The sequence below is a fragment of the Oxyura jamaicensis genome, chromosome 5 (assembly GCF_011077185.1).
Source record: "Oxyura jamaicensis isolate SHBP4307 breed ruddy duck chromosome 5, BPBGC_Ojam_1.0, whole genome shotgun sequence".
Lineage (NCBI taxonomy): Eukaryota > Metazoa > Chordata > Aves > Anseriformes > Anatidae > Oxyura > Oxyura jamaicensis.
Window position 1 is genome coordinate 63,947,045 of NC_048897.1, and position 21,418 is coordinate 63,968,462.

General features: G+C 37.5%; 1 protein-coding gene across 1 annotated transcript in view; it reads left to right on the forward strand.

The window, feature by feature from the left end:
* The first annotated feature begins 3,331 nt into the window (after positions 1-3,331).
* The window catches only part of OVCH2 (ovochymase 2), a 30,200-nt gene continuing 12,113 nt past the window's right edge, over positions 3,332-21,418 (forward strand). Inside the window, exons 1-4 of the mRNA XM_035328771.1 lie at positions 3,332-3,426; positions 19,185-19,284; positions 19,963-20,072; positions 20,755-20,846. Of these exons, the coding sequence (XP_035184662.1) occupies positions 3,409-3,426; positions 19,185-19,284; positions 19,963-20,072; positions 20,755-20,846 (320 nt within the window). The 5' untranslated portion in view covers positions 3,332-3,408. The remainder of the gene's footprint in view (positions 3,427-19,184; positions 19,285-19,962; positions 20,073-20,754; positions 20,847-21,418) is intronic.

The window sequence follows — 21,418 nt, forward strand, 5'->3', positions numbered from 1 at the left end:
GGACATCGAGGTGCTTGAGCGGGTCCAAAGAAGGGCGACGAAGCTGGTGAGGGGCCTGGAGAACAAGTCCTACGAGGAGCGGCTGAAGGAGCTGGGCTTATTCAGCCTGGAGAAGAGGAGGCTCAGGGGTGACCTTATCGCTCTCTACAGATACCTTAAAGGAGGCTGTAGAGAGGTGGGGGTTGGCCTGTTCTCCCACGTGCCTGGTGACAGGACGAGGGGGAATGGGCTAAAGTTGCGCCAGGGGAGTTTTAGGTTAGATGTTAGGAAGAGCTTCTTTACTGAAAGGGTTGTGAGGCATTGGAACAGGCTGCCCAGGGAGGTGGTGGAGTCACCATCCCTGGAAGTCTTCAAAAGACGTTTAGATGTAGAGCTTAGGGATATGGTTTAGTGGGGACTGTTAGTGTTAGGTTAGAGGTTGGACTCGATGATCTTGAGGTCTCTTCCAACCTAGAAATTCTGTGATTCTGTGATTCTGTGATAATACTCATTCTCTCCTAGGACAGTAGTCATTCCAAGTTGAGGGACAGTAGCTAAGGAGATGCCTGTTTACAATATTGCTTACAGTGCATGGAAGCCTGCAGTCTGTGGAACCTGAGATCTTTGCAATTTATGGCATAGAAACTTTCTTGCAAGTTCATTTACATGACACAAAAGGCAGCAGTGTGTTCTTCAAACACACGTTAACCACTCTTATGCAATATCTCTTCAAATGGGCTTTAAAAAAGTTCATGTACTTCAAGGAGCTAACAAGTCTTGAACAAATTGCGTAGGCTAGAACAAGACATCTTGGTACCTACTGTAAGTCCTTAGCAGGAATAATGATCCAGATCCATTTGTTGTACTGTACACTTCCTTGTTTCATGTTCTTTCAAGGACCTCTTGTTCAACACTTAGTTTTTAAATTGTAAATTAATAGGCAAGTATAATTATTCAGTTGTTAGTCTAGCTTTTTCTTTGCCTGTATCTTTCATATCTATCTTTTCAATTTCACACACACCCTCCCAATTTTCATCAGAGATGCTTTTTGTTGCATAAAGCACACAGCACATACTTTCAGAGTTTTGTGCATAGTAACTAGGAAAAGGATTCAAGTCTAATATAGGCCAGAACAGCACAATCCTCCTGAATCTGATGAGCCTTCACGGAGTAAACTGTGAATCAAGAACATATGCTATTCTAACTGTTAATGTGATGTTTTCCAAAACTGCAAGTAAAAAAACTGCAAGACCTCTCTAATGCTGTGTTGGAGGACTCATAAAATAATTTCCCACTACATTGCTTGTTGTCAGAGCACTTGCTTGTAATGAGCTATTTAACAATAAAAAGCTTAGGACTCACAATCATCACTTGTCTCTATATCATATTGTATGAATGACAATCCCGTAGGTTGCTTCTGTGTTTTGGATTTTTACTCTCCCATTTCTGAGGGGGTGCTTTTTTTTGGCTTCTTTAGTTTCTTCCCCCTTCCCCCACTCAAGTTCTACCATTGGTTCCTATGCTCTTGCCACCCACTCAGTTGACTGACACTAGCCATAGTGCTAGGCCTATTGAGATTTAAAAAAATGTATGCTTTTGATTGTAAATACTTCACTAATTCCAGGCACTGAACACGTTGGGAAAATGGCCAGTTCGTTTCTTTAAGAAAGAATATTAAATTCTGTTTCTTGGAAACAAATGAAAGACTTCTAGTTCCTCGCTCTGGGTCGGTCCAACCAGGCGGCTCGCGCTGGGTCGGTCCAACCAGGCGGCTCGCGCTGGGTCGGTCCAACCAGGCGGCTCGCTCTGGGTCACCTGTGGTTTTCCTCTGTTAAATATTTGATTTGGAAAGGAAAACATGCAGTGTAACTTCCACTCTTTGACTCCAGTTTAAAACCAAGCCTATTCATTTTTCATAGGAATGTGCTGCTTTTAGGATAGTAAATCAGTTTCTGGATAAATTAGTTACTTTGGTGCTGTTTTGTGTGCCATGTAGTTTCTGCATTTCAGAACCAATAGATGCTTAGCATCTATATACACACATTCAAAGAGTATGAAATTTTTTCAGCAGCCTAATATTTTATAGTCTTTCCAACAGCTTTCCAACTGTATTCCATGAAGGCTTTCTTTATAAAAATCTTTGGTTAGAGAGAGGCAAACACTTGACTTTTACAAATACTAAGTGATACCACTTTTAGTTGTCTCCACTATTAGAATGGAGAGAGAGTTAAACCACTAGTAGGAAAAACTAAATAGCTGTCTAAAACTATTTTTATCTCATTAACCCAAATTCATAGAAGAGAAATACTGGAAAAATTCAGAGCTGCAAAACATGGAAGCAGTTGGTGCCTTTCTCTTTAAACATGGTGCCAATACCTATCAAATAACTTTCTTTTCAACTAGAACTTTACTGTTACTTTGTTAGTTTTTTTCCTTAAAAACCCAACACCAGAAAGTAAGTGTTGGGGGGTGGGTTAGAAATTAGTCCTTGACACTTCTTGTTCTTTTTCTTCTAGAATTAAGTGTAATCTTGTCATTTTAATCATTGTGTTTAATCATTCAGGTTTCGTGCTTCTTGTTTGTCTTTTGTGGAAATGTCAGAAGTTATTACCCTGTGTGCCAGCACTTTAGCTGGCACGTTAAACTGAATGGGGATTTTGAAACAGATGCTCCCTTCACTCATGGTAGCTTCACAGGTGCTTGGCATCCAGGTTTAGTAATTAACCTTTTTATGTCTTACGTCTTTTAAAGTAAACTGGATATGCAATGTCATGGTAAGATAGCTTGCCTGAAAAGGTAATCTCTTTCAGTCACTCGTGGTGGGGAGAGCAGGAAAAAAAAAAAAAAAAAAAAAAAAAACAAACAAACAAAAAAAACTAGAATAGCCATGCAAAGTGGAAAGCCAGTGTCAATGCAGTGTCACTGTATACTTAAAGCAATACCCTTTTGAACTCCTGAGGTGGTGTTTCCACCCATTAATGTTTTTGCATTTGAATGTTTTGCTCCAAGACCTGTTAAAATACAAGTGAGGATGATGACTTGCATCTTGATTATAGTATTTAAATCATGAAATCTCTTTCAGGACATCTATATATTAATTCTTCTTCCCACCAATGAAAGCATTGAATGGCTCCTATGCAGATTGCCTTAGAAACCCAGGTAGGAGAGTTTTGAACAGGTGCTTAGCATCTGTTTTCATAAAAAGACACAGGCATTGCAAATAATTAACTACCTGGGGCTCTGATGTGGAACAAGAAGCCCACCTGGGCCTCCAATCCTGGTGAAAGAATGGGCTGCCACTGCTTTCAACTGAAAGTATCTGTTAGTCTGTCTGCCTAGTTTGTTTCCTATTGCTTAATCTTCATCAACGCCTTTGCTTGCTGTCTTCAACAGCAGTTTCATAAGGTGCCATAGGAAGTTGGTCTGGAGATGGACACAAGCTTTCAGGTAAGGCAGAAGCACAAATGAGTGTTTCTCTACAAGGAGAGAACAGAAAAAGGCTGAGATCTTCTGAAGAGCAGCTTGGTTGAATTGACCCATGGTGAACTCCTTGCTGATGTGCCTCTTTATCTTTTCCACATAATGGACATGTCCTTCCATGCTGGCTTGTAAACAGTGGCTTCCAGAATGACTGCTTCCTCTACTACACTGCATTTAATTAAAGCATTTGTCCTCAAATGCAGGCCTTTTGGCAAGCGTAGCTCTTTTGATATGACAGCAATTTTTTCTTTTGGAATTTATATCGTGTTAGCTGGCATTCAAATTTGTTTAATTGATGTAGGGTTTTGTAGAGCTTCTCAACTGTCCTAATAAATAGACTGCACATGACTTCCTTTATGTAGTCCTTTATCAGTTCAGTGCTTCAGTGTCTTTAGTTTGGCTGTGGAGATGTAGTTCACCAGAAAAATACTGATGTGATTTTTTTGTGCGGTCAGCTGTCTGTAAGGTAAAACAGATTTTTTTAATGTGAAAAGTTGTGTACTGAAAAATGACTTTTTGACTTATCTCTTCCAGATGTGTAATGTGCTATTTCTTAGTTGTTAGGTTTTATGTGACTAACTATACATGTAATACATATAGTTTCTGTTGTCTAGCCTATTTTTCTTCTATTTACGCTCCTTGGAAATAGTCTTTGGCAGAAAATAGTCTTTGGCAGAACTTGATTTAGAACAGATAAATCCAGAGCAGATTTGAGTTGTCTTGTTTCTTTGAAGTATTACTCAGCTGTGTTAATTACAATGCAAAAACTAATTTGCACACAGTATAGTAATTTAAGAAATTTCCAAAATGTGAAGTGTATGCATGTCTCATCTCAATATTCATGCATGTGCATATAAAGAACAACATATGGCCAGTTTTTCTCTGCTCTGTTTTTATTTAGGGCTTCTGTTTTGCTGTTCTATCAGGGACTACTTTTGGAAATAAGGGAGGAAACAAACATTGTCTTCAAAACATAGCTCCTTTACTAGAAGGCTAATTATACAAACCTATGGTAAGTTGTGCGAACTGTTGGAAACCTGGCTTGTGTCAAAACTGCACTAGTCTGGTGTCCTTTCTATGTGTTGTATGAAGGAGCACCCTGTGTTCTGAGGAGAAAACACAAAGTTGGCCTGGGCACAGCATTACTTGAAACTTCTGGGCTACTGACTTGATGCTATGATGTTAAATTAAATACTCTTAAGCATGTGTCTGCCAGTAATCTTCTAAAGAAGACCTTTGAAGCATTAAAATTAATAGATGTTAAAATGTTAATAGATTTGTTTAACTGTTAGTTTACTGGGGGCATCAGAACTGAAGTGAGGGAAGCGCAGGTTGTCACCAGTATCTCCAGTATGTTGATGTAAAGTGAAGGAGGGGAAAGAAGCCTTTTAACCTTATTGCAGAAATTACTTCCCAAGATGACTCTAAAGCCTTCTTCACCTTTTAAAAGTAAGAAGCACGGGAGCTTTTTTTTTTTTTTAAAAAAAAAAAAAATAAAAAAAGGAAATGGTTAGAAAAAGTGTTATTTTATACAACTGGTTTAAAACAACTTATATAGCATATTTACTTGTCCAAAGGAGAAGTGGAAAATGCAAGTTAAAATGGAAGCTGGATGATGAATCAGCTCTTAAAATATTTCTACTGTTGTTTTTCTAGGAAAATATGAAATTTGTTTTTATTTCAAACACTAGTTTTGCTCATGCAGGAATTGATCATAGTCCGTTAATAAAATTGCTGTTGGATGACTTCTCTTGGGCTTTTTAATTCTCTTCTGCCAAAATAAAGTATTTGTTGGAAGATAAAACTTTAAAAGGCTGTAATTTAATTTTGGATTGTACAGTAGGTTTTGATCAACAGACTTCTGGGCACTGGCTGGGATCGCTTGGAACTAAAGTAACTTGAATACATGTGGTGTTAATTGGTACACTCTGCTTAGATTTAACTGCTGAATCAGTTTGAACTGCATGCATTAATAAGCATACCAGAAGAGCAATGTTCTGACATCCCTGTTCTTTCACTTTTTTTTTTTTTTTTTTTTTTTTTTTTTTTTTTTTCCCTTTAGAATAAAAGAATGACTATGAAGATTAGGTCTTGGAAACTGTAAGAAACAGATTCCAGATCTCTCTTACCTGACAGTTAACTTCTTTAGGAAAGAGTTATGCTTCAGAAGACTGTAAGTGATGCATATCTGCCCTTATAGGTACTACAATAAGTCATCTATACCGTCCGTATTTTTTTAATAAATTGAAGTTTAGCACTGTATGGACAATACCTCACATATTGTGATTTTGGCAGAAAGCTCTAACTTCAAATTCAATTTGAATTAAATTCAATTAAATAATTTCCATGTCATTAGTGACTAAAATACTAGCTCAAACTTTAGTATTTCCAAATAAAAATAATCCTCTAAAATACAGGACTTCATTATTTTGTGTGAACTCTAAGCACGTGTATGAGTGGTTTTTCAGTGTTATCTCTAGCAAAGTCTTAAATGTTTGCAGTGCGAGGTGTATGAGAGGATTTTCACTGCTTTACAGAACTAAGTGGTTTATCATTATATGTATATTAAATGTAGTATGCAGTTTAGACCCATATCGTCGTATTTTTATGATATTAGCTACTGCATATAGAGACAGTGATGCATGTAATATTGATAAGTTCTGCTCCAAAACAATTGAATTTTAAATAAGAAAGTATTAATAGAGCCTGGAAATATTAAAAGCTGCAAGTAATAAGAACTACTTTTTTCTGACTGCATTAAGATATGTAGGCTCTAGTTTATTTGCCATTGGGTTTGAATGTTTGACTAGTAAGTAAACCTGCATGGAGGCTATCAGAATTTTAAAAACACTTGCTACATGCTTAAGCAGGTAGCAATAAATGGAAAGGTGAGAGAAGAGTAGCAAGTTCAGCTGCAATCCATGAAAGGCGTTTTCCTGCTGCCAGTTAGCGAAAACAACCTGGGAGCTTGTAACTGCACATGCGCACCGTGTGTGTGTGTGTATCATTTCAGTTTTATTTTCTCCTACAGCTCTGTAGAAGCTGTATTCTAGAATTAATTTTTAGAGCAATTTAAATATAAATCTAAGCAGAAGCTGAGTGAAAGTGCTGATACACCAATAATGATATTGCAGATGCTGTTGCTTCAGTGAGTTTAAGGACTGGCAATTCATTTGAATTGAGACAACATGCTAAAGAAGGAGATTTTAAAACAGCGATCATACAATGGACTGTTGTTGCACCACAAGCTGTTAGGTAAGCAGCGATAATAGATTGATTGCATGTCAACGGCAATTACTGTGTGCTCTGTTTCGAAAATGTCTGTCAAATACCAGCCATTGCAGTAGTAATGCTTTTTTAAGGCTGTCTGACTTCCCTGGTGTAACAGAATTCCCTGGTGTCGGATACCTTGATATAGGTATTTCTTTTTTTGTTTCATATACCTGTTCATTTCTTGTTACATGGTAATACTTACAGCTGGCATGGCTGTGAATGTCCTGCTCTGCAGAGATAAGAAATTCAGATGTCTGGCTCCAAGCTGCTTATGTTTTTGTGAGGTCGCTCCAAGCCCCTGTTGTTACAAAACTGTTTTCTTGTAAACTCCAGGTCTGCTGCCTGCCTTCAGGGTGGAACTTGGCCAGACCTGATTTTGCTGCCACTGATCTCAACTGCAGGATCACGAACCAAAAGAGGGAGTAGGGTCTTCTGAGAGGTTTGAAACAGATTCTGCATCACAGATACTTTACATGGCAAAGCCAACTCTTTCCAAGATTTTGTGTGCATGCACATGCTAAACATCTTTTTGGGGAAGAGGATTGTTCAGATTAAAGGTAATTTTCCCAATAGAGGGGGGAGAAAAAATGACCAAGCAGGCAAACAATGCAACTCAAATGCTGTTTGAGGCTGATGGCTGACTAAAGCCACAATGCGGCAGATGCCTTTGCTTAGCAAACATTGAGTCTACAAGTATCTTCCATGACTCAAGGAATCATAAGCTACTACAGGGAACTTCATGTTAGTGAAGACTGCAGTGCTTGCTGGGAGTTTGTGTACACAAAGTATTCCAGCTCCAAAATGGAGTTTTCTGTGGGCTTGATTGTTCTGATAAGAAGTCAAGACAACTAGCCTCTGAGCTTGGAGAGTTTAGGATATTGACGCTTCTGGGTGATCACATGGTCAATGTGTATAAAATGACGTGCAACAGTGCAAGAGCTTTAGATGTAGAGCTTAGGGATATGGTTTAGTGGGGACTGTTAGTGTTAGGTTAGAGGTTGGACTTGATGATCTTGAGGTCTCTTCCAACCTAGAAATTTTGTGATTCTGTGAAGAGTGATATTACAGTGTTTCTGAATTTTTTTTTTTTTTTTCTTTTCTCTGATTCTAAGTTAATTTAGCCACTCGTGCAAAGTTAATTCTGAGAGATGAAATTCTGGCAGTATTTAACTGTATCGTTTAATAATAGGGTTTTGTACAGGAAACTTTAGATATTTCAACATGAGTATGTGAGAAATGAATGAGGGTAACTAAAAAAAAAAATATCTCAATTTTAAGAAGTCTTTAAGCTGAAGTGTTTCTAGATCCTGTTCTCAATGTTTTTTCCGCATTTGTGAAGTTAAAACAGTTGCTTTGTGGATTTCAAGCTTATTTTTCTAGGAAGCAGAAGAATCTAGGCTAAACGCAGCTCACAAGTGAAGGTCTGTGAAAGCACAGAAAACTGGAATGTAACTGGAAATTTCTTGTTCTCAGTGTTACATCCAGTCCATGGGATAGGCTTTTTGGCATAGCAGTGTCAAACACACAGATTTGTCTTGGGTTTAGAAATGACTCACAGTGAACACACCTGCTAAGTAACCAGTAGTTTCTTGCCTGATTCTGTACTGCCTGTAACAATGAAAATGCTGGACACTAGTTGAATTATTAACTCTTCATTGTCTAAAATTTGGAATCCTTCTGGCAAGGTGAGATGAGGGCCTGAAACTACAGAAACCTTTTGGTTTGATTTATTTTACATGGCAACAGCTCAGGACTCCAAAGAATATATTAGGTGCATGGAAGAACTCTAAAATAGTCAAAACACCGTGGGAAGAAAATGGCTCTGTTTGTTTTGGTGGAGAAAAGCATGCAAAATCTGCATGTGTTTTTGGTGGAGAAAAGCATGCAAAATCTGCTAACCTGATGGGGTTGCCTTATCTACTTAATGTCAGTGGCAGTGCCTTCATTGGCTGTCTTCTGATGTTTAGCCCACTGCCCTGGTACATCTTCTGTTTTCAACTCCATATGATTTCAGTGTCAGGAATTTTTGTTTGTTTGTTTTTGCTTACTCTGGAGCTTAAGATGTGCCTCACTGAAATTTGCTATACTTAGGTTACAGGTTTATCTAGCCTATCCCATTTCCATTCATCCATCCATTCCCACATGTGTACACACAGTTGGAGTGATATATATATACATATATACTCATTCTTTGTTGAATGAGAAAATAGCAAAAGCTATAGTTTACCTCTGACCTCTGTTCTGACAAAGGCAGAAAGTTCATGAATCATGAATTAGTGTTCTAACCCTATGCATATTGCATTAGGGCAAGGAACACTGCAGGAAGAGATGTATTGTAATTCAATGTAACCTAGCATGTAGTGGCACGAAACTACAGTATTCTGCAGTATTTGTGAGCTGCAGTGTTCTAGGGGATTGACATGGCACTTTCCTACATGAAAAGGGTTGCATTGTGTACAAAGTTGTGAAAGAAACACATTGCCACTCAGTGTTTTTCAGCTGTTTATCTGTAGCGAGTTAGTATTTGTGGCCGACTAATTTTTATTTATTATTTATTTATTTATTTATTTTTTGTAGAATTGGCCAGAGATCTTGCATGATCAGCATGGTGCTGCTCACAAATGTATGGCAGACCCCATGGCAATGAAGCAGTCGAGCATGTACAGAATTTGTGGGTGTTTTTGTTCTATCTCCTAGTTTTTATTTCCTTAAGATCAACTTAAGAATAAAAGTTGCTTATTCTAGTTGAAAACTGCTTCTGTATTGGTTGAATTCACATTTTGAGCTTGCAATAAATGTACAGACTGGTCTCCTACTGCCACATAGCATTATTCCAGAAATATTGTAAGTGGAAGACAGAGTTGACATTAAGCCTTAGATGGCCTATATTTCAATTGTTCTGTGTAGAAAGAATTTTGCTGCATAAACTATTGCTGATTGTGTGGAATATCACACATCTGCTGATTAAAGGCAAATGCTACTTTGAACATAATGTGTTTTTTGTAGCATTGTGATGTTCATTAAAGACCTTCAGTTTTTGACTGCTTTAACAGAATTGACCAGTGATGTGGTTCAGTTTTTATCATACTAAAGTCTCATCTCAGCACTGGAACCTCCTTTAAAGTTAATTTTATTAAGCTATTAAGAATCTCCTATGATCATTTTGTTGCTATGTGCTGCTTGGAGCTTGTTCTGGCCTGTCATTGCAGATACGATGGCAGCAATTTAATCCCTCGAACTCTTAGATCTGCCAAATCCTGCTGAGACAGCTGAAATTCACCCCCCTCCAAAGCGGGGTTGAGATGGAATGGCTGTACATCCATGTCATCTCTTCACAGCATGCATGATCACACTTCTGGTGTACAAAACATTTTAGTAACTGCATTATTTAGCTCTTTCATATTGCACCCATAGTATTTGATAGAAGCTCTCTGTATTTACTGGCTGTTCAGCAGCCTCAGCATACTCAAATGCTTTTTCTAGTGTTCCCTAAGCTCCTCTTTCCAAAGAAAGACCACTGTTTGTCTTGAATTCATTAAGACATTCATTAAGACACTTACACAGTGTGTAACAGACCTGAAGTCTCAGCTCTGCCTGTTCTAAAAGCAGGGAGCTGGACTTCATCCCAGATACGAGTTCTTTCTGCTGGTTCTTCTTGCCTCATCTCTCCACAATTCTTTTTGCAAAGACCTCCGTTTTTGTGTTTCCATATCCAAAAACACTTAAAATGCTTAATATCTTGTAAGACAGACTTCTAATTTCCCTTTTTGTACTCATAGCTACATCTGCTACTGCAGAGACGGGGGATCTGTCTCCTTAGCTTCATTAGAAGGGTTTGGACTTCGCCTCTTTAATCCTTCCATGTGGTATGTACTGTAGTGCAGCATGTTGCACTAAAAGTGAGAACTAGTAGTTCCATTGCTGGTTGATAATACCTAAGCAGTGAATGCCCTGTGGCAGAAAATACTGCAGGTGCTTGTAGTGGTAGAAGCAGCTTGCACTTCTTTGCTTCCTGGAGGCAGAGGGCTAGTTACGGAAGTGGGAAAGTAAGCATGTTAACCCAGTTAGGGAATTTTAAGCTAGCTAAAATTTAAACAGTTCCAGAAAACTTGGACAATGCTGTATCAGTGCATATCCACATGCTAGGATTATCTATGTGCTAGGATGAATCCTGCTTAGATTTGTCAAGGGGAGAAACGGTTCAGAAACGACGGTCACTTACAGTGAGCATGGTTAAGATAAAAAAACTGGCAAAGCCATACAAAAATTATGTAGGAAGAGCTGTGTTGATTGTGTCACTGTTCTTTGTAGTAATTTTCCTTTTAGACAGCATTTTGGGCTTCTTGCTTTTCTTCAAGTTCACTCTGCTGTCATGGAAACAGTTCAGAACTGACTCTTTGAAAGTCTGTTAAGAGGATTATGAACAAGACTTTTGATCAGTCTGACATGACTTTAGATATTTCACTGGATTTAAATGAGGTTTGTCTTGCACAACCAATAGCAGTACAGGAGGGAAACAACTTTTTTTCTACGAATACTTTCATAGCTGCATGTTTGCAGCAACTATCAGACTGTCAGATGTAGCTCAACTACACCTATGACAGAAATGGTGTTGCTCTGCCACCTTATGGCAGAGCTGAAGCCAGAACACACTGCTTCCTTCTTTAGTTTCAATAGAGATAGATTACTGTGTATGTATTAATGTATGGAAGCTAGAGCAATAAATATGAATGCAGATGCTTCTGAAGGGAGCTGTTTTAATTAAAATATAAAATTGTTTATTTATGTCTTACCATTGTTTTTATTAACTTTTCACATCTCTACTATAATGCCTGCTTGGGCTTTGGCTGACCTTCCTTGTACTTCCTCTATTCCTGTGTTGCTATGATAGTGTAAGGTAAAAACAGAACTTTCTACTGGCTCTGTTAAAAATTTATTCTCTGGTTTTTCTGTCTCTGTTTCCCTATTTAAAGATAGGGACTATAATTTCTGCCATTTTTCACTGAACAAATAATAATAATAAAATAAAAACCTCATGTGTCCCCCCACAACAAAACAACAAACAAAACCACCACCCTGCTTTCCACTGCTCTCATTTCAGTCTGTAAATTACCCCTAAAATTTTAAAATCCACCTTCCTACAGTTCTGGCACAAAAAGTTTTCTCAGCATGCTTCTTTCGCCTTTCTCTTTTTTCTCTCTCTCTTTTTTTTTTTTTTTTTTTTTTTTCTCTGGACCTCTTGCTCTAAACCAGTAGCTGCAGGCTGTTCTCTGCTTCTTCCTGTGCTGGCTGCATTGCATACTGGGTCCTTAAAATAAGCTATTAAGCCACAGAGACCAAACATGGCCAAAAGCAGGTAGACCATGGTTATGTGCTGCTTTTCTGCAATGGTGGAAGCTGTCTCATCAACTGCTCAAGAGCAAATACATGGATTACTTTGAGATTTCTTGCTCCTGGAATTTTAAGCTACTTTGACAAATCTTTCATCTCTAATACCATATCAGCTGGCCTTGGTTTCACCTCTGCACTGGTAAAGCAGTGATATCCTCAATGAAATTAGCTGCACAATGATACTGAGTGTTAGACTTAGTATATTGGACTTAACAGGAACATGGAGTGTGGTCCATCACATCAAAACAAGGATGTAAAAGTCCTTGTGTTGATGTGATGTGAAGTACAGACATCACACTGGCAGCGTATCCACGCTAATGTGCTACACATTTCTTTAGTATGTTTCTGAAAAAAATATGCAAGAATTTATCTAATTGCTGTTTCAATCAGATGGAATAGTCATATATTTTAAGTATATTTCTTAGCACTGTACTGCTGTAACTGCTTTTCCCAAGTGTTAAAATCAGACACTAGAATGTGTGTTCACTATGATCTCTGAAAATCAAGTTACTTGTTGGCTTTATTTTGGATGATATGTCTGTCATGCATCAATTTAATGAGATTAATGTGCAATTTAATGAGACTAATTCCATTTAGGCCTCGCTCTGTTGTATGTCTGCAAAACTGCAGACTAAGACAGCTGGTGGGAATGGAGGGCCTGTTTCTTCAGTGTCAACCATTTATCTCTGGTAGTTGAGATGCCTGCTGAGTGGGGAGATGCCCCGTGCCCTTTGTGCTCATAATAACTGTGGTACCAGGCATCGTGAGCTCAGGTTCATTGCGTTTCAGGCTTTGTTCTTTTGGATATGAGATGGTGCTAAGTATAAGTTCTAAATGCCTGCAGAGGAAGAAAAACAAAACAAAAAAAATCAGTAAAAGCTGGTATGTTATCTCAGCATATGGTAGTACAGTTGCATGAAACTAATGCTTTAGTGTTCCTACATTTGTTTTATGTTTAAACTGAGGAGCTTCCACTGTTCTTCGACTACTTATTTCATTAGTAACAATACATTTGCAAGGGGATGCTCTATGTCTGGGAGCTAAGCAACTAAGGTACTTCTGACCAGCACTGATTTCCTTAGTACATACGGCAGTCTTTCCTTAGATAAAAAGGGTAGTATTGATCTTTTCTTATGAAGCATTTTGAGATACTCTGGCCAAATACTTAAGCTAAACCCAATTTTGTTCCCTTTATCTTTCTTCATTTGTCCTTTACCAATTAATCAGTTATGCTCTAGGTCTAAGGCTGGACTTTATCCAAGGAAAGCTTTGGCCTCTTTCTTAACATGTCATGCTTTTTATAGTCTGCAGTGTTTTTGCATTTGTTGACATCGTTCATCTTGATTGGTTTTGATCTTGTTTACTCTGAAGGATAAAATCATCATCAGTTAGAAGGCTTAGCTGCAGAGGGAAAATGTATTTCACGGCATTATCCATTATAGATACAAATAACTGAGCGTACATCTACAATACTCTTACACTGCTGAGTTCTGAGAGCAGGAATAACAGAGCTACTGTGAAAAGTGGGAAAATGCTAGCAAGTGTTGTTTCTTTTGGTCTCCAGTCACTTTTCACTAGTATAGCAACTATTCTGCTTTGCTTTGTATAATGAAAAAGAGCTTAATGCAATTTCTTTTGAAGTTGCACTTTTTCTTTGCATAGGAAACTCAAATAGATTTTGATGCATATCCAGAAGTTTGAAATAAAGACTAAATGTTCCAGGGAAATAACGTTTTGGGTCGCTTCTGTGGGTTTTTATTTTACCAAGCACTCTTTCGAACATTCTTGCTATTTTACACTTTGTTTTGTGCCTTGACAGGTCAACTTAAGAATTTAGAAGGGTGTAGCAAGTTAAAGTAAAAACACTATCAAAAGCCAGCCTTTCTTGTTTTACTGCTCCCTCCGAGTCCTTGCCTTAGTTAATTAGAAGCAATAAAAAATAACTAAATGCCTCTCTGTGAGGCAAGAACACTGGCCCTTTCAGTTGTGCTTAAGGCTGTAATGGGAGCACAGTGGTAGCGGGGGAGGAAATTATGAAAGCACAAAGTCTTAGGAAGTAGTCTGTATCTAAGGGAATTTGATATATTGGGCTGACTAATACTTGGGAGGATGAGGAGTGGGTGTAAGCTGTGCAGAGGTTGTAGCAACTACCATGTAGGAGCTATGGAGATACAGGGTGGCCGTGCCCTGTAACTTTTGTTATGCTGCTAAAAATTTAAGATGCTTTGCCCTTTCAGGGATCTTTATGCTCTGAGAAAAAGAACTTAGTTCCCAGAGTGTGGTAGTTGAGAGTTAAATATCACAGAATGTTCAGCTCAGACGTGTTTATTAATCAGAACCAGATAGGTGGTCATGGCAAAGCTTAGAACAGAACTGAAAACTAAGTCTGGTTTTAGGACAATATCATGTCTAAAGTCCAGTCTGGCTTCAGTTTCATGGTTGGTTTAGGTATTCTTAATTATGGAGGTTGCAATCAGAAAGAATGAACTGATCTGTTTAATGCATGCATTCATTCCTCCTCCTTTGCGTTGGCACAAGCATTCATTTTTTGAGTAACAGCTTTAATCAAGAAGTCAATCCAGCTATAAAATCAAATGCAGCTACGTAAAAAAAAAAGAAGAGTATTCAGCTCTCCACACAGCCTGATCAGAACTGGGGCTAGTGCAAGGGGAATAGTAGCAACAGGGGCTTTTTTGGAGATTGGCACAGATGTGTTTTTGGTAGCAGCCTGAACTTGGGTTGGTTTAAAGCAACTGTGAACCTACAAGCACAATGGGAACATACTCATCACTTGTGAAGAATTTGCCTTGTGTGTTTTTAACAGTTTGTCCTTCATAGAGTAGCAATCCATTATCAGCACTGTTTTTGTTAATAGATTCAGAATTGTCAGGATGGTCCTTGCTGAACACTTCTACCTCTGGCCATTTTTTATAAATATTTATTTGCTTAATTTTCAGTCAAAATCTGGCTTCCTAAAAATGTTCTAACTGAAAAAACATGGGTATGAATCTTTCTGGAAAAGGAGTTGATAGCATTATGAGCATTATTTAGCAAAATTTTACTTTGAAGATCTTTTCAGCAATGTTTGCCAAGCTTAGCTATAATCATAAATCATAAAATAGCTGAACTAGGAGCAATCCCAGCCATGTAAATCCCAGCTGAAGGTATAATAACATGGCAGAGTAGCATGGTTCTCCTCTGAGATGAGACATAATTTGTGGAGGCAGAGGAGAAAAGATGTTTGTGAGTAGATGAATTACTGAACGTTTTGACTCTATGAATGGATGATTTCAAGGACAGAACTCCTTCAGCTTTTCAATACATTGCTATCTGAAGTAAGATGAAGATTTTGTCTGAAAAAGTGAACAAAAAGTTAACTGTTCACGTGTGGGGATTTGTGTGTAGTTTCTGTTTTTATGCACTTTAAAAATGAAGTGACTGTTGTTGCGCTGGTTACATGCGGTGTCTTTTATATGCATCTAAATTACTTTCACTTTGGGGAAATGTTAGGCAATAATGGAATAATGAGAGTTAAACTTGATTTTGTTGTTACATCAGACTGAAGCATGATTTGAATCAAGTAATTGGAATTACAGTAGGCTAAAAATGCTGAAAAATTAGTTTGGAAAGTTGAAATACATTTATTTCCTATTAAACCTTAATTAAAACATTTGGTTCTGTTTTCAGTTAAGAACTACTGGATTCATAAATGGAATACACGAATGATAACATTTATGAAGTTTAATATTTAAACCATATAATTTTCAAAATACAAAATTGTTAATTTTATCGAACAAGTTTTCCAGTTTTCAAGCAGTGACCTTGCAAACAGTTCAGATGATCAGTGACCCTTAAAAGCACAAGCCAGTGTTTTCAAATAAAACAAATCTCCTATTTAAATATTTCTTTTCTAGTGAACTTCTAAGAGGTTAATTACTAACCAGCATTTGCTGCTTATGTGTTACCATCCTCATCCTCCATCCTTCACTCCTTATCTCTTATTCTCTTAAACTTCACGTTGTCATTGTTATTTTCCACCTTTCTTCTTGGATGGATGAAACAACATGAAACAACTTTTCTAGTCAGAATATAATAACTTCTGAAATGTATTTATATATTTAAATTTTTCAGTTTGGTCGTGTCAGTGGTCCACTGACCTTAATTGAACAGCAGCCTACATTCCCTCCTACCAGTCCCCAACCCCCCCCCCCCCCCCCCCCAGACCAGAAGAACTGAGCAAGCATTCTGGAAGGTTCTGATGATGAATGTTATCTATATTCTTTGCCTTCTTCCAGTCTTAAACTTATTTGTACTTTTTTTGTTTAATAACCTCATAGGAAGAAGTAGCTATATACATTTCTACAGCATTAAGCGTCCTATGGAGACTAAAATGTTTGTAAATTAAATGTACAGCAAAAGAAGAGACAGGACAGAACGAATGTTATTGATTTGTGCTGTTATTCTGTGGCTAGGGACTGGATCTACCTGCTAAAATGGGGATCAAATCTAGTTTTTAAGCACATAGTAATTCCGGAAAGCAGGTGATTTAGTGGCTTTGACTGGTCTTACTGTGAAGATACAGGATGCTAACAGGATATGTAGGTAGCTCTGCACTGGGATGCAGAGCACATGCGTGGATAGAGATGAAGTCTGAGATCTGACCTTTGCCTTCCTTTCAGGAACGATGCTGGCGGTGCTGCCTGCCGAAGCTGCAAGTTTTAGGAGCAACAGCAGCTAGCCAGTGAGAAAAGTAGATTAAGTCATTGGTGCCTGTCTGTGCACCCAGTATAAAGATAACTGCTTCAGAAGGAGAAAGATAAATCAGTAGTGAAAGAGGAAAGCAAAGAATAGTTAGACAAGAAAGGCTGCACTCCTGTTTTGTCATCCCAGATGAAGGGCAGGTTGTACAGAACATGCCATTCTGTGCTTTTTCTTTCTGACCTTTTTGGCTGCTGCACAATAAGTGTTGCCTTGCTGTCATAAATTTGAAATGAGCTGATTGTTTCTCTGTTTGCCAGTGGGCTGGATGTTCCTATTTCTCATTGGTAATGTGACAGGTAAAGTTTGCACAGTGCCACTTAAATGCTGAGATTGTTTCTTCTTTTTTTTATATCATCCTGTTGGATGGCATAATTCCAAGAGATGTCATTGTGGTGGATAACCAGAGAGCTCAACAGTGCAAAGAACTGATTTTGGGGATAGGGACTTTTTTTTTTTTTTTTTTTTTTTTTTTCCACAAAGGAATAAATAATAGAAAGCAGCCTTCAAAGTTTTTGAATACAGCTTGTCTTGTCTGTCTGGAACAATGTTGGTGATGCAGGTTTCAGAAGTTGCAGAATTAAGGATTGCTGCATAACCAGTACAAAAACTGCTATCTTAAGAATTTCTCTATATCGATAACAGAAGAAGCAACAGTTTCCACGACAGGGTTTGTATTTGGTTGCTTGTTATGAAATTGCATAGTCAGGGTAAAAGCTTGTTTCTGTTTCCTCTGACTGGCAGAGGAGAAGAACAACAAAACCCTAGAACTGAATAAATACATAAATGATTGTTGGGTGCAGGATTTGGGGTTAGGAGGCATTGTGAAATCCTTGGTCAAATAATAGAACACATTCAGTAGATTGGGGCTGAGGGGTTGGGTATAAGATAGTTTTCTTTGGGAGACAGAGCAGAGTCAAAAAACATAAGTCTTCTCCATTGGGATGATGACCACAAAAAGAGAAGCTGTTTCATTACTGTTGCAAGTTATTTTAAAAGCAGATATATTTTGCTTTTTCCTGTTGGCATCTTGAAAAAAAACAGATTTTTAATAGGTTATGTGTATGAAACTGTTCAAAATTGAAACTCATATTATCATGCATGTATTTTTCGCCCCGTATCTCTGTCTTCAAAGTTTAATGCATGTCCCATATAAAAATTATGTTTCTTGTGGGATAGTTTAAATTGGAAATATTGAATTACTTTTTTACGAAGACAGGGAAAGCTGAGGGTCTCAACCAGTCAAACCAAGAAAAAAAAATATATCATTTTCCCTGTCTTGTATAAATATTTATTTGCTCCTAGGTATAAATATCCTTTTACCTTTCTGGTACAAATGAAACTTGTTGCTTCTGTCATCTAGAGTTAGTTCTGCTGATTCTATCAATGTCTTTAATGTCTTTCTTGGTGTTTATATTTATATATTTCATATGGACTTAAGATTGCTTGGATAATGTTTTGATTGTAATTACCACTTCATTCAATTATTTCTAAGGCAGTACCTGCTAAAACTGATGAGACAAAAGTGTTAAGTGGTGAATTCACAGGGTAATTTAACTTACAGTTTCTGTTTTGTTAAATTTCTTAATTTAGCTGCAAATGTGTCCTTTATTCAGGATTCAAATATCCTTCTAAGAGACTCACACTTAAATTGCTTTTAAAAATAGAGCTTAGCCATCAAAGTGACTGGTGCTGCTGACTCTAGTAAAGCTGAAATATTTTTAAAAGGCTGAGCCCTGTCCTCCTTAATTGCTTTTAAAAATGGGATGTAAACACCAGTCCTTTGGTAAAATGATGCTTTGATGCAGGGAGTTATCTTTGTCTCATACAACACAGCATACTGTCAACAACGTCTCTTGGTATGTTTCTGAGGTCTTTAAAATTGGCTAAATATAAAGCATACAGGAAATGTAAAGTATTGTCTGTTCAAGAGCTGTAAAAATTGTCAGTGCAAATAGCAACTGATATTTTATGCAGGTGTGTTCTGTGTGCAAATTAGCCTGGGCAAGTGTTGATAGAAGAGCGTGCAATGGTAACTTCTGGTTCTGTCATTTTGCTTGAAAAAAAAAAAAAAAAAAAAAGTTCTGGGGTGATTTCAGCTACTATTTTATAGCAAATACCAGTATTGAATTATAAAAGAATCATGCACTGGTAGATTTGGAAAACTTATTTGTCCAGGTAAGTGCTCTATGTCTGGATTAATGAGTAACTTCTGCTTCAATTAGTTGTTGTTCTCCTGTGGTATAATAGTTGGGCTTCTTTTTCTCTATAAAAACTCTCCTTGTTTTCACTTCATCACTTAGCACCCCAAGATGCACGTTGCCCCTGATAAGCTGCCATTACTCCTGATGGGGATAATTTGTATTACAGAGTTTCATGCTGTACCATTTGTTCTTCAGAAAGGTAGGATCAAAATTTCACATCTAACTTTTAAGAATTTTCTAAGTACTAAAGCTTTTGTTCATATGCAGTGAAAAGCAAAGGAGTTAATGCTGAAATAAAGAAGCTGTGTTAGTTTCACTTAGTAGGGTTTTAACCCTGAGAGCTTGTACATCTAGGCACAAGGTAGCATTAGAATAACTTGTCTGGTTTTGATTGTTTGCTTTTGTCCAGATCCAAGTCTGTAACTGAAAGTTATCTTTTAATAAGTAATTCTTATGCAGCTTTTGTCAGATTCCTTGATGATTCAAAATTAATAAAATTAAATAAATGTGATTTATAACTAAGTAAATAAAATTAAATACTCTCAAATTAGTAGCAAGTTAATGAAGGTCCAGGTTTAGCATGTTACCCATGAGCTGCAAACAAAATACAGTGAGTCTTCTCTTATATTGTCTTATATCTCACAATCCAGAGCATACTTCTTTTTGGCACAATTAATGATTGCAATTGTTCCATTTCCTTCATTAAGATTTATTAATTTGTGTAATTGTACACAAATGTACATTAGTGTACAAAATGTACACGTTGTACATTAGTGCCTCTGTGCCAGGCCATGCCTTCCAATTTTATGCTGCTAAAAAGTAGAAAAGCATCAACCCAAAATAAATCGTTCCTTGTTTTTCCCCTTCTATCCCTCAGATCCTAAGTGTGGGCAGAAAGTTCATGAGACAAATCCATGGAGTTACCTTAACCTTTTCACTCGGATTGTTGGGGGGAGCCAGGTGAAACAAGGCTCACATCCATGGCAGGTTTGCACAAGCAAATGTGGTTTTATTTACCTTCAGTCCTTTCTTTCTTCATATTCATAGAAATGACAAAAGAAAACTGGTATACTTTGTGCTTACTGACATTTAATGACATATTGTTGAGCTCCACCCTACATTTATGAAAAGCAGTGAAGCAGGCTGAGAGGACATGAATCTGTCCTGCTGTCTAAGAAACCTTTGTATATTGTTTATTATTTTGTTTATCAGTAATTCTGAAAGAGCCTCTTTAGATTAGTCTATGTAAAGTTGCATGGGCGAAACTGCTCAGAAATAGGATACCCCAACATCCATAACCATTGTCAGGCATCATGGATTTGCACTTTGGAAGATAGGGTACCTCATGGTGCTTGGTGATTTAAGCTTACAAACTGAATAAAGATTATGGAATAGATGTCAAGGGCTCTGCGGTGCTCCCAGTGACCTACACAGGAAAAATTCTTGACAAGCCAGTAGCCTTTACAGCATGCTGAATAAGTCAGTGAATTGGCATTTTTTATATGTATGATGCTTTTATCTAGGTACTAAGTCATAGACAAGTAAAACAGCAAGGTTTAGCATCATTTAGTCCTCAAGGAAAGTAGGAGTACTGTGAAAGCATCTTTGCTTGAAGTGCAGCATGTACGTTAGCTATGTGAATCTGCAAAGTCTTCTTTATGTGACACAGGTTTCCTTGAAACGAAGACAGAAGCATTTCTGTGGAGGCACCATTGTTTCTGCTCAGTGGGTGGTCACAGCAGCTCACTGTATCTTAGACAGGTATGGATGTGATATTTCAGGAGCAGGTTGCAGGTGCAGAAAAACATTGATTATGAAAGTGTGTGTGCTCTAGCATCTTTCTGTGGAGATTGCTTCCAGGTTACTTCTCTTTCATGTGTAACCAATATTTTCCATGTTTTAACAAGAAGGGAAGAAAAAAAAAACAAAAAAAAAAAACAACCTTTGAACGTTTCAAAAGTGAGAATAAAAAAACCTTACAAAGTGAGATGAAGACTGGTTTTGGAAGAGTAGGTAAAAATCTAATATTGATATAACCTAATAATAATTATCAGGTGATTGCAATATTTTTTTTTCAGAGGTAGCATCTAGCACCGTAGGTGCAATTACATGGTGAATGGACACAGTACTGATTGCATGCTGATGACATTAATGACATTCGGCCTTAGATGAAAAACAAAAAGAAAACACAAGGCTTCAGTCCTGATTCTGTTGTGGCTTCACAGAGATTCTGAGATTTTGCATTCTAATTCCCTGGCAGTTATTACTGAATCTTTGTATTAATGGATCACTTAGAATTTTACATTTGGTCTGTCTCAGAAATAGTATGTGAC